The sequence below is a fragment of the Hydra vulgaris genome, chromosome 15 (genome assembly GCF_038396675.1).
Source record: "Hydra vulgaris chromosome 15, alternate assembly HydraT2T_AEP".
Taxonomy (NCBI): Eukaryota; Metazoa; Cnidaria; class Hydrozoa; order Anthoathecata; family Hydridae; genus Hydra; species Hydra vulgaris.
This window is the reverse complement of record NC_088934.1, coordinates 32,046,229-32,065,000: the sequence shown is the minus strand read 5'-3', so window position 1 is coordinate 32,065,000 and position 18,772 is coordinate 32,046,229. Positions and strand designations below refer to the sequence as shown.

Here is an 18,772-nt window from a genome sequence, read left to right as displayed (position 1 = left end):
GCAAGTTAAAAATTTACAAAGAAAAAAAAAAAAAAAAAAAAAAAAGTAATAACAACTTAATACAAAAAATTGTTTTATATATATTAACAAAAAACTTTTAAATTAATAGTGGTAATAAATATTATTGATATTATGGCAGTTAAAAAATGATTAAAGACTTGTTTACTAACTACAAAGTGGAAACGGAAGCAGCGCTAAAGCAACAAGAAAGCAACTTTATAAGTATCGTTAGTTCAAATACCAAAACCTTAAACGAAAGATTAGACAAAGTAGAAAAAAATATTTTAGAGAACGCTAAAAAAATATCAACACTGTCAGCAGAAGTTGAAGAAATAAAGGTTAGTCTAAACTTTCATGAGAAACTTATTGAAAAAAAAAAAAAAATTCGATAGATATTTTCATAAAAAAATAAATCTAACCATAATGAAATACAAAATAACAACACTGACCTCAAAAAAACTAACAGTAAGCTAAGAGAAATTGAAGATAGAACAATAAGGAACAATCTAAGAGTTGACAGAATTAAAAAAGATGATAATGAAACCTGGCTGGAAAGCGAATAAAAAGTGAAAGAAATATTTAATGAGTACTTGGGTGTAGAAAATGTAAAAATTGAAAGAGCGCATAGAGCTGGTAAAAAAGGTGTGAAAGAGAACAGAACAATTGTTCTGCAATTATTGGACTTTAAAGGTAAGGAGGAAATTTTAAGAAATGCCTCAAAGTTAAAAGGAAAAAAATATATATACTAACGAAGATTACTGCATGGAAACACGCAGAAATAAGAAATGAATTGCGTGAAAAAATGAAAGAAAGTTGGGAAAATCTGCTTACAAATCATACGTCAAGCTTATTGTACGCGAGTGGAAGACAAATAAAAAGTAATTTTTTACTTATTTTATTTACGGTTTATTTAATTCTTATTTATTTTTTTTGGATATTTTTATAGATAATATATCAATAACGAAACCCTTTAAAATGAATCCGAAAACGTTTGATTACGAAAGTCTGTTTGAAAACATTTCAGATAAGGTTTTAAAACAAATGATCAAAATACTTTTGATAAATATGACCTTGACAAAAACTTTATTGATAACTTTTCATTAATGAATATGGAAACACCTTACATGTTTCCAGATGAAATAAATAAGTGTTTAAAAGATGTTAAACCTTATGAGAGCCTTTCTCTTGTTTATCTTAATATTAGAAGTGCTAAAGCAAATTTTAAAAACTTTAAAATATTCTTAAAGGAAAGCAATTTTATTTTTAATATTATTTGTTTAAGCGAAACATGTTTAACTGATGACGAATTTAACGAAAGCACGCTTTCTCAATTAAATAACTATGAAGAAGTGCATTTGCAGAGGAAATCGAAAAAAAGAGGTGGGGGTGTTGTAATTTACATCGAAAAAAGCTTGCGGTATAAATTACGAAACGACCTATGCACATCTGATTACGACAGGGAATTTGTTTCTATTGAAATCATTAACAATGACTCTAAAAATACCTTAATATCATGCTGTTATAAACCGCCACAAACATCAACAGAAATATTCTCAAATCATCTTCAAAATATTATTTTGAAAAGCTTACAAGAAAAAAAAAATTATTTATTCTAGGAGATTTTAATCTTAATGCTCTAAATTATGAAAATAATATAGAAACACAAAGTTTTTACAATAATTTATTTCAATTTGGTGTAATTCCTCTTATGAATAATCCAACCGGAATTACAAAAAATTCGGCAAAGCTAATAATTACAACTTTAAAAAAACCGCTAAAGCTAATGATTATAATAAACTACTTGATAAGTGTCAAACAGATTCTAGGAAAACATGGCACTTATTAAATGAAGTTATTGGTAAACCAAAAATTAACAAACCGTGCTTTCCTAAAACTATAAAAATCAACCACAAAACAATTCATGATGAAAACGTCTTTGCAAATGAGTTTAACAACTTCTTTGTTAGTATAGGATCTAAACTTGCTTCCCAAGTTCCTAGTGCAAATAAATCTTTTGATAAATATTTAGATCGTAATAAAAATGAATTGAATAACGAAAAACTAATCATGTTAGAATTTAACAATGCTTTTAAAAGCCTAAAAAGAAACAAAGCAACCGGAATCGACCGCATTAATAGCAACATTATAAATAATTGCCAAAACGAGCTTAAAGTTCCTTTATTTAAAATATTTAAACACTCCTTTGAGGAAGGTATCTTTCCTGAAAAACTGAAAACTGCGAAAATAAAACCTATTTTTAAATCAGGAGATACAAGTGAAATAGGCAATTACAGACCAATATCAATACATTCTACATTCTCTAAGATACTTAAGAGAATTATGCACAATAGAGTATATACTTTTTTTAAAAAAAATAATTTTATTTACTCCAAGCAATTTGGTTTTCAAAAAAATACATCAGCTGAACACGCAATCCTTCACCTAGTTGATGAAATAAAAACTCTTTTACAAACGGAGAAGTTACATTTGGTGTATTCATAGATCTCTCTAAGGCTTTTGATACAGTCGACCACAAAATATTATTATCAAAGCTTAACATGTATGGCGTAAGAGGTAGAACGAACAAATGGATAGAAAGCTACTTAGATAAACGTGTGCAATCTATATACTATGGAGGTAATAAACTCTCTAATCCTTCCATATTAAAGTGTGGTGTTCCTCAGGGTTCAATACTTGGGCCTTTGCTTTTTTTAATCTACGTTAACGATCTCTATCGGGCATCAAAAAGAATTTTAACTATAATGTTTGCTGATGATAGCAACTGCTTTTATCTCCGGAAATCTTATAAACAAACTGTGCGTAGAAATGAATCAAGAATTAGAAAAAATTACTGGATGGTTTAGGGCAATAAACTTTCTATTAACTTAAGTAAAACGAAGTTTTTATTTATTTCATCCTTCTTATAAAAAAAAAGAAATTGAATCTTTCCATCCAAAATTGTTTATTGAAAATAGAGAAATAAGTAGGGATAATGTTACTAAACTTTTAGGTGTTTTTATTGACGAGAATCTAAATTGGAATAAACATGTCGCCTATTTAAGTAGTAAATTATAAAAAAGTATCTGAATAATATTCCGATCACGCCATTTATTGAAAAAGCCGCTACTCAAACAAATCTACTATAGCTTTGTTCAAAGTTATTTAAATTATGGTAATACAGCACGGGGTAGTACCTATAAAAGCAAACTAAAACCTCTCTATCGTAAACAGAAGCATGCTATACGAATAATTAATTTTAAAAATAAAAACGAACACACAAAGCCTCTTTTTAAACAGATGTATTTACTAACATTGTTTGAACTAATTATATATAATGTTCTAAGTCATATGTATAATAGTAAAATGCAAAAAACTCCTTCACTTTTCTATAGTTTTTTTATAAACAAAAGCCCGAGTATAAATACATGTTGCGCACAAGTAGTCCCCTTTTTGAGCCTTCATGCAAAACTAAGCTTGTGCAATTTAAACTACTTATCGTGCACCTCATATCTGGAATAAGTTTTTATAACTTAATCAAAATACTAATAACCTTGAAAACTTAAATGGCTTTAAAAAAAGTATTAAAAAAAGTTTTTTAAAGTATAAAAATTTACTTACTAATTTTTTCTAAATTTGTTCACTGCTAGCTTCTTATATAAACTCTTATTTTTTAATATACTTTAACATATATTTCAAACAGTGCGTTAGCAATAAACGTGGTAATATTAAGAAAAAGTAACGATACATGTTTGAACAATTGTTATCTTACACTTTAATACATATATAATCTAACAATTTAAATCAAAAATTTTTTATATAGTTTAATTTTTCTATACCTATATATATATATATATATATATATATATATATATATATATATCTATATATATATATATATATATATATATATATATATATATATATATATATATATATATATATATATATATAGATATATGTATATATATATATATATATATATATATCTTTATATATATATATATATATCTCTTTATATATATATATATATATATATATATATATATATATATATATATATATATATATATATATATATATATATATATATATATATATATATATATATGTATGACAATGTAAAGCGGTTCTTAATGATAAGACCTTTTGGTCTTCTGCAAGTGTCCCGCGTTCTTCTTACAGTTCGTATTACAGAAGTTTGTTTATTATTTCTGTTTGTGATTTTTTTTTTTTATATTTATATGTATATTCAATCTAAACGAATCTTTATTATGTAATCACGAAAGTGTATACTATGGAACAAAAAATACATAACAAAAAAAAAAGAAAAAAAAAAAAAAATATTGCTATTGGCGTACTCTAAGAAATTAAAGCAAATAGAAACAGGGTAAACTTACTTCAGTTAGAATTAGCAAAGTAGAGATTTCGGTAGGTTAAGTTAGGTCAGAAAACATTTAATTTATTTAGGTACTACGAGGTAGGTTATTATTGTAAAACTTAACAAATTATTTTAAGAAAAAAACTTTGAAACCCTTAGGAATATCAGAAATTAAATATTAAGGTATAAATCGCTACAAATTTAATTGCTTTAATATATACATATTAAGTCAAAAAAATAAATAAAAAGATTCTATTAAATAAAAATATTAGATTTCTGTTATTTCTGTACTAGTTATAAGCTCTTGGCTTACTGAGGAAATATACGAAGTATACTATTTTCAAATCAACGTTGTGAACTTCAAATACATTAACAAAACAAGTAGGCTAAGATTATTATTTATCCTATTTAACTTCATACAAACAAATATAATATACGCTAAATACATCCAAAAAAGTTATATTTAAACTTACTTGCAACAAAGGACGGAAAGTTTATTTTCTTTAAAAGTTTAATCCCGGTTAGGCTTGGTTATATCAAATGTTTAAGCTCGATTCGATTCGGTCTTAAGCGCAATTCGGGTTCGATTCGGTAACAACTAAAGTTTAGTGTGCCTAATTTTCAATTTTTTTAAATCTTATTTAGGTGCCCCAAAAAGTCATTGCGGTCTTATCACAGAGCACCGTGGAAAAGCATTTAGTTTGATATTCACGCCTCCTTCCTAACCTTTGTGACAAAATTTGCCTAAAGGTGGGTAGTTTGAAGCTATCTTTAAGCGACGCATACTGTCACTGTTTAAACCATTGATTTTTGTAAACTGGCTGTATACAAAGTAGTATAGGCCATAGTCAGGGGATGTCAAGACATTGTCGTGAGACAGTTGCACAGTAGCCTCGTAAAAAGCATGCACAAATTCTACGACGTCACACAACCATTTTTTTTTAACGTTGTTCAGTTGCTCAATTTTTTCAAACTTCTTTAATTTAGCAAGGATGGATTTGAAATTATTGACATCTTACTGGTATGATGACGATTGCAAAAGAAAAAATTGACTATACCAACAAGTCAAAACATCCTGTTTGGGAGTGATGTTTGAAATAGCTCGTGGTTTTTCCCAGTAAATTTGAAGTAGCCCACCTCTTACTTTAAAGTCTTATTCCTTTTATGAACTAAATTAGCACCTTGGAGTTTTAAAGCCTTTTCAATAGCTAAGTTTAGATTATCACATGCACAGATAAGTCTAACATTGTTGCATTAATCTGACTTCATATTACTTCTATTATCAGCCATAAAAACCAAATCGTCACTTCTTTTAGTCTGCAAGAAAAGAGTTTTTTAAGTATTTCAGTTGTCTTTGCAGTCTTAGACTCAAAAAACTCCAATAATCCAACACACACTAATAAGGCAAAAATGTTAATGTAATGTACTGTAAAAGCCTATTAAGAGTATTTCAGAAAAACATTGGTATAGGGATCAGTTGTTGTTAACCCTAGAACGTTTGTCTTTCATCTTTCAAACAGATTCGTTATAAAACTTTAGCAGTAGTGTCTTAGATAGCGTTGTTTGATTACTCATCCTCAAATCATAATATCCTCAAATCATTGTTTGAGGATATTATGATTCAATGTGAAATCAAAGTGACCCTACTCATCATCCTAAACACCAGAAAGGATAAATGTCAAAAAAATCATGCACAGCACTGCAAGTTTAATACATTTATGTATGTGTAGGAGCCTGTGAAATGTTAAGCAATAACAATAAAAACTCAACATATAGCAATACACAATGACTATTTTTGTAAAAAAATATTGCATTACTAAAATGTTATAAATAATTTGTAACAAATACATTTTGCTATCAAAGGCAGCGAGGTACAAATGAAAAGTTAAAACAATAAATAGAAAAAAACAGCATCAGCTAACTATAAATACTAACCTTTTTCTTTTTATATAAAAAATTTGTCATTTTTAATTGTCCAAGCTTGGTATTGATTTTATTGATGTGTGATGTATTATGTCTTTGTGGAGTTGTAGTATAACCAAACAGCACTGAAAACTATAATCCACACTGTTTACAAACGGGAAAAATTTTTGACAACCTGCTGATCACAACGTGATTACTCACAATTATACAAAAGTTAAATAAAATATGCGGTAAAGAAGATCAATTGACTCTATTAAACTTTTATTAATCCGTTAGTTATTAAACCTGAATGCTGCTCAAACAGGCATTGTGTGCAGTATGCATTGCCCGTGAGATGCAGGCGATTATGAATTACTTGAAATGTTTATAAAACTAAACAGTTATAAATGCAGCGAGTCTAGCAGCAAACTCTATCTCCAACTTCAATGCAGCGGAAGCATGTCCAGCATTCACTCTTTGTCCATGATAGAAGTATTATTTAAGCTGCTCCGTCTGTTATCGACATCTTCATCACTTTTTAAACCTCTTTATAAGTTAATTTACTGTTTCTCATTATTGCTAAATTATTATGTACTTACTTTATTTATTACCCAGTTAAAAGGCAATATGAATGTGATATCTGAATGATATCAAAACCTTTTAAAGCTATGATATCAAAAAATGATATCATTATGATATCATAGTAACATTATAATTTTGGAAAATAAACTTAAATTTTAGCAAAATTTCATATATTATTTATAAAGCTCAGTAAAAGTTAAGTTTTTTTTTTAATTTTCCTATAGTAAGTTTTGATTTATGAACTCATATTATAATGTCATTATGATATTAAGAATTTGTCATGCTATGATATGAAACTCTAACTATTCTAGAGTTATTTTTTGGTCTTTATAAGGGTTTGATTTTAGTACTTATTTAAAAAAGGGCATCTGTACCTAAGGTAACGATTAAAAATAATATAATTTTTGGTTATTGGTTGTTTAAAAAATCGAACAGCATCACCTGCTTTTCTTAAGCTTTATTTACAATTTATAACTAAATAACATTATTAAAATATGATTACAAATGTGTTAGTTAAGTACATAATAATAGTAATAATAGTGGTAGTTTACGCTGTGTTAGACAGATCCAGTGAATGTGTTATTTTGCACTCTATTTGATATAGCATTACAGCAGTTACGTTTGATTGCTACTCAGCCATTAATTAAAAGCTGTTTTTGCATTACAACTTCAATCGAAAGTGAGTTCCATGCATCTAAAACTATGTTAAAAAGGAAATGATCCAATTTATTAAGAGGGAGCATTTCTTTCTTGACATAATTAAAGATTTAAGAGTATTCTTTAACATAATAGCAGCTCTAAGAGTCCTAAGGCAATTCCTTCTTAAATAGTTTTAGTAAGTTGGAAACGTTTTTCAATGTTTATTTTATCAATTTTTTTAATTTTTTGAGTTGAATTTTTTCTCAAGACAATAAACATCTGGCTTTTGTTGTCAGCAAACGCGTTTTTTACCGAAGAATAATTTTTTTTTTTTTTTTGAGGAGAGTAAAAACAAATATATATTAAATTTAACTAAAAAATATCTTACTAATTAATTATTATATTTTATCGTTACGATGGAAAAGAAAAACAGTCATGATTTTAATAACAAAAAAGATACAAATAACAAAACAAGCAAATCGATTATATCAATATTGAAAAAAGTTTAAATGTCACGCAGGAAATTCAGTAAAAAAAAGTGAACTGGAAAAAGTGATAAAAAGTAAAAATAAAAAAGTTATTGATGATGGAGATAAGAAAAATGAAGACAGTTGGAGGACAGAAAAAGAAGAAAAAACATTTGGATTGATGGAGTTATCAAAAACAAACTTGAAAGTTGAAATAATACTGAAAGAAAAGTTCAAAGTTTGTTCGAGAGTAATCGACGTCCTAGCAATATCAACATAGAAAGAGTTCACAGAACGGTAAAAAATGAAGAAAACAAGACCAAAACCTAAGTTGTCAAATTACTTCACTATAAGGACAAAGTGAAGGTATTACAGGCAGCAAATAAACTCAAAGGATAAAGAATCTATATAAATAAAGATTTTTCCAGCAAAACACGTGAAGTAAGAAAAAATTTACTAAACAAGATTAAAGAACATAGAAAGAGTGGTAAATATTCTGTTATTATTTACGAAAAACTCATTGTGAAGGATTTTAGGAGAAAGCAAACTAGCCCTTAATCACATTTTCTACTTTCAATATTTATATAAACACATTTATTATACTTAATAAAATAATTACATTGTTATTCATTATTCTTATATTTTTTTATTTGATACATTTATCCTTGCAATGAGTTAAAATACTATTATCCAAAACACTAAATTTAAATCAATTCTAAATAAAAAGCAATATTATTGAATAAAAGTTCTGATCCTGATTTTAACTAATATAAAGAATAAATTAGAAAATTTAATCCAATATACTATGATATAGAATCAGAAAGCTTTATTGAATGTTTGGATATTAATTCGTTCTCACTTTTGCACGTAAACATAAGAAGCTTACAAAATAATTTTCAATTATTCAACCATTTTTTGTTTAAAAGTAAAACCAACTTTACAGTTATTTGTCTAAGCGAAACTTGGTGTCACGATGTTAATCTTGAGAATAATTCAAATTATCATTTACAAAATCAAAAACCATTTCATCAGTTTAGCAACGCTGAGAAGACAGGTGGGGGATTATGTATTTTAATAAATAACTTAGTGTCATATGAATTTAAAAAAGAATTATGCTCAACCACAAGCAATTATGAGTCGCTGCGAATTGAAAAGGCAAACAAAGCCTTAAAAAATATTATTGTCTACGTTCCCAGCCGGCATCTCTACGTTATTTCAACGTTAAAATTAGGTTAAAGCATTGCTTCAACGTTTTTCAAATATGTCTCAACGTTAAAACAACGTTACAATTTAAACGTTGTTTATTTAACGTTGTTTTAACGATAAATTAACGTTGACTAAAAAACTTAAAAAAACCGTTCGTTGAATTGGTGCTTAACGTGAAAATAGTTAAAGCGAAATAGTAATAAAGCAATATATCAGTATAATGTGCAAAACGGAGGGTGTTTATGTGTGAAACTTTGAATTTTTAAAAATGTTTTATTTAGCGTTTAAATTTCTAGTTGTTCTTACGACAAAAGAAATTAATGGCTTATTTAAGAAACTGGCGAAAATGCCGCTCTAATGTCCTAGCTCTGGTAGAATCATCTTCTAGTAGTGAAGAAGAGAAAGTCGAAATAAATAATGACAATTCAAAGTTTACACAAAATATCAGTTAAGTAGTAGAAGACTAAAATTCGGAAAGTAATTACGAAAGTGAAGAATTTCACAATGATTATTTGACTCAAAGTGACAATGACACTGTGTTTTTCTCGGAAAAAATTTAAAAAGACGATGTTTCTTTTAATCATAAACTAGCAAAATGGCAGTAAACCACTGCTGTTCACGTGAATAAGTAAACGAGTTGTTAGCTATACTATAAATGCCTTGAGTTTTTTAAAAGTAATATATTTAGAACTATGCTGGTTAAGGCAATAATAAATATATTCATGAAAATGATTTTAAAATATGATAAATTTATAAAACAAAAAAAATCTATTCTTTGCTAATAATGTCTACTAATATTATTGTTTAGCTAATATTGCGTTATAAAATGTCAAGCTTTAGCTAGTTTAACGTAGACCTAAATTATGATTTCTTCGTTTTTTTAGTAGTTCATATAATATTTTTGAAATCAAATATATCAGTGGTTCCCAACCGGTGGTCCATGGACCACTGGGGGTCCATATGAACTTTTGAAACGGACCACAAGGTAAACGTAAATTCAAAATAAATTTGAGTTATTGAATTTTAATTTTGATATTTTTCTCTGTCTTAAAGAAAAAAATAATTCTTAAATTCAAAATGCAATTCATGCTAGGCAACATATGTTGCACAAAATCTGTGTAAGCCAATTCGACGTTAACCGTCAATGACTTGCGGACCACTATGAAACAATAAATACTTTATATTATTCTTACATCCGTAAATTTTAAATGCTTTATAAAATTTTCTTATGGCAAAAATATTTTTCCTAACTAATTGGTTTGAAAGAAAGTAATTTGTATTATTTTCTTTGAATAGTCGAGAATATACTTTTCTCAAATGAATTATACAAATCTCGAGTTAATATATTACATTATTTTATATTATTTTTTAAATTCTTTAGATGTCTAAAAGTAAAAAAAGGTCATATTTAGATGAATATATGAAATATGGTTTTACCTACATGCTAAAAAAAACCATTTGCTACCCACAGTGTGTTATTTGTTATAAAGTACTAGAAAATGACTCTATGAAACCCTCAAAGCTTGCTATTCATTTGAATAAGTGCCATCCTGATCTTCGAACAAAAGATTCTGATTTTTTCAAAAGAAAATTTGAATCACTGAAGAGGTGTAAGTTGGATAAAACTGGGATTATTCACCAAACTCAACAGAATATAGTAAAAGCATCTTATAAAGTTTCATATATAATAGCACAGAAGAAAAACGCTCACACATTGGCTGAAGAAGTTATACTTTCATGTACATAAGAAATCGTCAGATTATTATTTGAAGAAGAAGCTGTAAAGAAGATAGATAATATACCTTTATCAAATACTACAGTCAAACGAAGGATAACTGACATTTCATCAAATATTAAAGAAAATGTTATTAATGAAATTAAAGAATCACCATATTTTTCTATTCATTTGGATGAGTCCACAGATGTAAGTTCAATTGCACAATTAATTGTATTTTGTAGGTATATTCACAATAATAAATTCAAAGAATAATTTTTGTTCTCTTCTTTCCTTGAAACAACAACAAAAGCAGGTGATATTATGGAAATTATGAAACAGTTTTTCAATGACAATAAATTACAATGGAAATATTTGTTAGGAATTACTACTGATGGAGCTCCTGCCATGATGGGTTGTAAGTCTGGATTGCAGACTAGAATAAAAGAGATTGCTCCAAATGTAGTTGGTGTACACTGTTTTATTCATAGACAGGCTTTGGCAACCAAAACATTGCCAGGTAGTTTGAAAACTGTATTTAATCAATTGGTCAAATTTGTAAATCATATAAAATCTTCTGCTTTTAACACTCGACTTTTTACAAAATTTTGTTCTGACCTAGATGCTGAACACAATAAGTTATTGTTTTATACTTCAGTGCGATGGCTTTCTGCTGGAAATTTTTTGGAAAGATTTTTCAAGCTTAGAAACCAAGTGAAAGAATTTTTTTGTCAAATGAAAAGTGGACTGGTAGAATATTTTGAATTCGACAATTTTGAAATAACAACTGCTTATCTTGTGGACATTGTGGGTCATTTTAACAAGTTAAATTTGCAACTTCAACGCAAAAATACTAATGTCATTACACACTCATATAAACTGAAGGCATTTATTGAAAAGCTCAAACTGTATAAGACTAGAATCAATAATGAAAATTTGATAATGTTTCAAAATTTAAATGGCGTAATTGGAAATAACATGCTTCCCAAAGTTTTAAAGATAGAAATACTTTGTCACCTAGATAATTTGATTAATGAATTTGGTAACTATTTTCCAGATGTAAACCTTTTAAGCAGTGAAGTAATTATATCACCATTTTCTTGTGATGTGAAAAATGTGAATGAGGATTCACAAGAAGAATTTATAGAGTTAAAGAATGATACCACTGCTAAGGATCACTTCAAAATAACACCATTAAATAACTTCTGGTTGAAAATGAGGAATTCATACCCATTGTGTTCAACAATTGCACTTAAAGCCCTTATTCCTTTTTCAACATCATATTTGTGTGAAGCAGGTTTTTCAGCCGTGTTATCTATAAAAACCAAAAAAAGAAATAGACTTGAAATTGATGCAGATATTAGATGTGCTCTATCAAAAACTAAACCAGATTTTCAGATATTAATTGCTGGTAAGCAGTGCCAGAATTCATATTGACCAGTTTTTGTGTCATATATTAACTAAGATAAAATATTTTTGGGTCATAGATAGTCTATTCTATTAAAAAATACCTTAAATAAAATGTTGTCCTGATGAATAAAAATGACATTATTAAAATTTTCGCCTTGTAATAATTTTTAAAAGTAAAGGGGTCCATGGAGATCTTATGATATATAGTTTGGGAAACGGGTTAGAAAAGGCTGAGAACCACTTCACTAATACATAATTGCTTTGTTCTTTTAAGAACATTAAGCATTCTATTTTCTAGAATACATTTTAAAGTTGTTTATATATATATATATTTATATATATATATATGTATATATATATTTTTCTATAGATTTGATTAATGAACAACTGGAGGTCAGGTGCATTGAAACTTTATTTATATCCATGATAACTGAACCTAAAAAATATAATTACTAATTTATGGTATAAACTACAAAAACATTTTTATATTTAGGTTTACAACTTGAAATTTATAAAATCTAAGCACGTAAAACTCACAACTACTTGTAAAATTTTCTCTGCTCATGTTTTTTTTTTCGTAATATGACATTCCTTTTATTAGATATTTTTTTTGTAGCTGTAAATTCAATTTTTTCACAACCCTGTTTGCTTTCTGTGGAATTGAAATAGTTATATAAATAGTTACATATTTTGTATTAACAAAATAACCCTTCCTATCAAAATTATTTAAAATTTAATAATTGTAATATGTAGATGTAATACCTACAGAGAATTTAGTTTTAATTTGTGGAAACTTAAGCCAATTCTTCACAGCATTTTAGTGCAGTCAATGCTTTGATACCTAGAGGCTAATTAACAGTTTTGTTACACATCTATTTAGACGGAATTACCTCTTTTTCTCTTTGTAAATCTTTATTCCAAACAGCTCCTTTCCACATATTTGATTTTGAAAATGTTATATGAACTAATAAAAAAACGAAGAAACTATAGTATAAGTGTACTAACAGTCCTAGGTAAAGTAGTTAATTTTATATATTTTATAACCATGATACTAGCTAAACAATAATATGAGTAGAGATTATTATCAAAGATAAGATTTTTTTTATTTTATAAATTTATTTTATTTTAATATTATTTTAATGAATATATTATTTATTCTATTAATCTGTATAGTTCTGAATATATTATGTTTAAATAACTCCAGGCATTGAAGGAAAGTAATGAAAGAATCCTAGGTTACTGAAAGATAATTAACTACATAAAAGTAATACGGAATATTGAGCAAAAAGAACCAATATTCATTATGAAAACAAATGAAGTTGATAATATGAAGTTTATTATAAAATATCACACAACAATAACTTAGTTTGATTGATAATATAAAAGCAACAAAAATTAAGATAATATCTCAAAAAATAATATATTATTATTTAAACAACTTTAAACACCAAATATAAAACTTGTAATTTATTTTTTACACATCATCATCTAATGAACATTAATATTAATACCAGTTTTTAATACCACATTATTAGTATTTTTGTTTTTATTAAAAATAAAAATAATATATCAGTTAAGCTTTTTCTATTTTACTTAAAACATCAACTCCATCCTATGTTTTTTCATTACTGAAATGTTTTTGGTAATGTTGAATTAACACTGAAAAAAAAATATTTGTAGACAACAGGATAATATTTCTTTATTTAAATTTATGTATATATTTATAACAATCATTCTAATTTCCTTTTTTTTCTGTCACCATTTTGATATAAAGCGTATTTTAAGAAGTCAATCGAATTTAAATACTTTCAAATTAAAGTTTTTGTCGCTTTATCGTACTCAATAGAAGAAGCTGTTAATAAAAATAAAAAAGTTTTTTATATCCTATAAGGGTATACCCTTTATAGCATCATATAGTCTTGTAAACAAAATAAAACTTACTTGGCTTATAAAATCACTATTATGATCAGGCTTTGTCACTGTGTTTTGGGATTTCTTAAATCTGTAAGAAAATATAACACTCTCTTTTGAAACTATAATTTAAAATAGTTTCACAAAACAACTTTTGTTGAATAATTTTACAAACCTAATAAAATTAAACAAAAGTTAACTAAAAAAATATTATGAACATACTGCCTTCAGCCATCGAAAACTTATCAACGTTATCTAATTTTGGTACGTTGTTTCCTTTTTTTTATCCTCACTGAAATATAAAAAAACTTTGCTTCAGGCTCCAAATAAGTTACTGTCGAAAGCAAGTGTGGTGGTCAATACTGTTGTTTTGATCTTGAAACCGGTATACAAAAAGCTGTTTCTGTAGATAGAATAAGGCTTCTGCTTTCAGTATAGCTATTAGCTCGTTTAAATATTCCCGTGAACAGCAGTGCTTTACTGCCGTTTCGCCAGTTTATGATTAAAAGAAACATCGTTTTTTTCAAATTCTTCTGAGAAAAACACAGTGTCATTGTCACTTTGAGACAAATAATCATAGTGAAATTCTTTACTTTTATAATCGCTTTCCAAATTTTGGTCTTCTTCTACTTAACTGATATTTTGAATCGTCATTATTTTTTTCGACTTTCTCTTCTTCACTACTAGAAGATGATTCCGCAAGAGCTAGGACATTAGAGTGGCATTTTCGCCAGTTTCTTAAATAAGTCAATAATTTCTTTTGTCGTTAGAACAAGTAGAAATTTGAATACTAATAAAACGTTTTTTAAAATTTAAAATTTAAATTTTCACACATAAGCCCCCTCTGTTTTGCGTATTATATGCATATATACTAGGATGTTGCTTTATTACTATTTTGCTTTAATTATTTTTACTTTAAGTACCAATTCGACGGATTTTTGTCAACGTTGATTTAACGTTGAAACAACGTTAAATAAACAACGTTTATAATCGTAACGTTGTTTTATTGTTGAGACATAGTCAAACAACGTTGAAACAACGCTTCTACCAAATTTCCTCGTTGATTCAACATAGAGATGTCGGCTGGGGTTGCACATCTCTATTACATTATTGAGATATATTATGGATATTTAATCTACTCATGTCTATACTTATACTATTTAGCCTTTTTTAGTTTAGTTTGGCTAAAATGGTATTATTAAAGCAAGATATAAACGTTGTTTTATTAAAAAATATATTTAAATATTACATATATTTATATATAATTGAATATGATCTACAAATAGTTAAATATAGTCTACATATAATTGAATAAAATCTTCACAAACTTTATTCTCTTTATAATCACCTTTTTGAAATGGAGCGTATTTTAGAAAATCAAACAATAATCCATTGACCGAGGTTCTTTTTGCTTTAATAAATACAATAGAAGAAGCTGTAAATAAAAAAAATATATTTGAAAAAATCAAAACTTGATAAAAGTATAATGAATGGAAAGGTGTTACAACTTATAAAGGTATTCCAGTTAAAACGCCATATAATTTAGCGTTCTTAAATATATTTTTCCACCTTTGCCCTTCATATCCGTGGAGGCCATAAAATTTTTTCGAGAAAACTCTGGATTCTTAAAATGTTATTTAACTGTTAGACAGGGCCGTCCCGAAAAAGTCTCTCATAAGGAGTGGGAGATTGTATGTCTTTTTTGCCAACTAGAGATACATTCACATAAAAAAAAGGTCCTCAATATTTGCAATTAGCCAACTAAAGTTCAAAACTTGCAAAATGTGTCAACTTAAATGCTTATAAGACAGCCTCGGAGGTGGTGGGACACGCCCTACATCCCCCATTAGGAAAGGCCCTGCTGTTAGATAATTATAAATAATTTTTTTAAATATTTAATTTAAATGAAACAATCTTTTTTCAAAACAAATTAATAATCAAAAAATTAAATTTTTCTAACATTGAAAAGTAATTATCGTGGTAGCCACATGAAACTTTTATAAGAAAAAAAGGATTATAGAGAGGATTTTACACCTAATATAGAGGATTTTTTTGGTTTTTCTTTAGGTTTAACGCTCATGTTTTTACAATTATATGGCTTGGACAGAGGTCAATAATGCAACTTTTCATGTTAAAGAGCATGCATTTGCTAAGGTAATTTTTAATAATTCCTTGCACTTTATATATATATATATATATATATATATATATATATATATATATATATATATATATATATATATATATATATATATATATATATACATATATGTATACATATATATATATATATATGTTTATATATATATATAAATAAATATATACATATATATATATATATTTATATATATATATATATATATATATATATATATATATATATATATATATATATATATATATATATATATATATATATATATATATATATATATATATATATATATATATATATATGTATGTGTATATATATAAGTGAAAAATCACTTTACAAAAATTTTTTTTTTAATTTACACTGAGTTTCATCAGTAAAGATTTATCAGAGACGATGAGTTTTTCTTGATAAAACACAGTTTAAAAATACATAAAATTTTTATGAAATGATTTTCTACTAATACAAAATTGCTCCGTTCTTTTAAGATTATTGAGCACTCTGTTTTCTGGTTTACATTTAAAGTTATTTATATATAAATATATATATATATATATATATATATATATATATATATATATATATATATATATTTACCTATAGATTTAATAATGAGCAACTGAAGGTAAGGTGCATTGACACTTTATCTATATCTTTAAGAACTGAACCTGTAAAATATAATTACTAACTTATGGTATAAATTACAAAAAAAATTTTATTTTTAGGCATAAAAATTAAAATTTATAAAATCCAAGCACATAAAACTAATAACTACTTGGAAAACTTTCTTTGTTATACGAATAGTTATATATTTTGTATTAACAAAATAACTCTTCCTAACAAAATTATTTTGAAAATAATAATTATAATATATAGATATATACCTGAAGAGAATGAAGTTTTAATTTGTGGAAACTTAAGCCAAATCTTCTCAGCATTTCAGAGTAGTCAATGCTTTGGTACCTGGAGGCCAATAAACAATTTTATAGCAAATCCAATTAGATGGAATTACACCTTCTCCTTGTTAATCTTCGATTCAAACAGCTCCTTTCCATATATTTCAGTGGTTCTCAGCCTTTTCTAACCCGTTTCCCAAACTATATATCATAAGATCTCCATGGACCCCTTTACTTTTAAAAATTATTACAAGGCGAAAATTTTAATAATGTCATTTTTATTCATCAGGACAACATTTTATTTAAGGTATTTTTTAATAGAATAGACTATCTATGACCCAAAAATATTTTATCTTAGTTAATATATGACACAAAAACTGGTCAATATGAATTCTGGCACTGCTTACCAGCAATTAATATCTGAAAATCTGGTTTAGTTTTTGATAGAGCACATCTAATATCTGCATCAATTTCAAGTCTATTTCTTTTTTTGGTTTTTATAGATAACACGGCTGAAAAACCTGCTTCACACAAATATGATGTTGAAAAAGGAATAAGGGCTTTAAGTGCAATTGTTGAACACAATGGGTATGAATTCCTCATTTTCAACCAGAAGTTATTTAATGGTGTTATTTTGAAGTGATCCTTAGCAGTGGTATCATTCTTTAACTCTATAAATTCTTCTTGTGAATCCTCATTCACATTTTTCACATCACAAGAAAATGGTGATATAATTACTTCACTGCTTAAAAGGTTTACATCTGGAAAATAGTTACCAAATTCATTAATCAAATTATCTAGGTGACAAAGTATTTCTATCTTTAAAACTTTGGGAAGCATGTTATTTCCAATTACGCCATTTAAATTTTGAAACATTATCAAATTTTCATTATTGATTCTAGTCTTATACAGTTTGAGCTTTTCAATAAATGCCTTCAGTTTATATGAGTGTGTAATGACATTAGTATTTTTGCGTTGAAGTTGCAAATTTAACTTGTTAAAATGACCCACAATGTCCACAAGATAAGCAGTTGTTATTTCAAAATTGTCGAATTCAAAATATTCTACCAGTCCACTTTTCATTTGACAAAAAAATTCTTTCACTTGGTTTCTAAGCTTGAAAAATCTTTCCAAAAAATTTCCAGCAGAAAGCCATCGCACTGAAGTATAAAACAATAACTTATTGTGTTCAGCATCTAGGTCAGAACAAAATTTTGTAAAAAGTCGAGTGTTAAAAGCAGAAGATTTTATATGATTTACAAATTTGACCAATTGATTAAATACAGTTTTCAAACTACCTGGCAATGTTTTGGTTGCCAAAGCCTGTCTATGAATAAAACAGTGTACACCAACTACATTTGGAGCAATCTCTTTTATTCTAGTCTGCAATCCAGACTTACAACCCATCATGGCAGGAGCTCCATCAGTAGTAATTCCTAACAAATATTTCCATTGTAATTTATTGTCATTGAAAAACTGTTTCATAATTTCCATAATATCACCTGCTTTTGTTGT

General features: G+C 26.8%; 2 protein-coding genes across 2 annotated transcripts; one reads left to right on the top strand and one right to left on the bottom strand.

The window, feature by feature from the left end:
- Window positions 1-11,212: 11,212 nt before the first annotated feature.
- LOC136091886 (protein FAM200A-like) lies at window positions 11,213-12,325 on the top strand. Its single transcript, XM_065819598.1, has one exon. It carries the CDS (start codon window positions 11,213-11,215, stop codon window positions 12,323-12,325), a length of 1,113 nt encoding a protein of 370 aa, XP_065675670.1.
- Window positions 12,326-15,495: 3,170 nt separating this feature from the next.
- Window positions 15,496-18,751, bottom strand: LOC136091885 (protein FAM200A-like). The gene is made up of 2 exons (XM_065819597.1): window positions 17,665-18,751; window positions 15,496-15,644 (listed from the first exon to the last, which is right to left on the bottom strand). The coding sequence occupies exons 1-2, from the start codon at window positions 18,749-18,751 to the stop codon at window positions 15,496-15,498; spliced, it is 1,236 nt and encodes a 411-aa protein (XP_065675669.1).
- Between the last annotated feature and the right edge of the window lie 21 nt (window positions 18,752-18,772).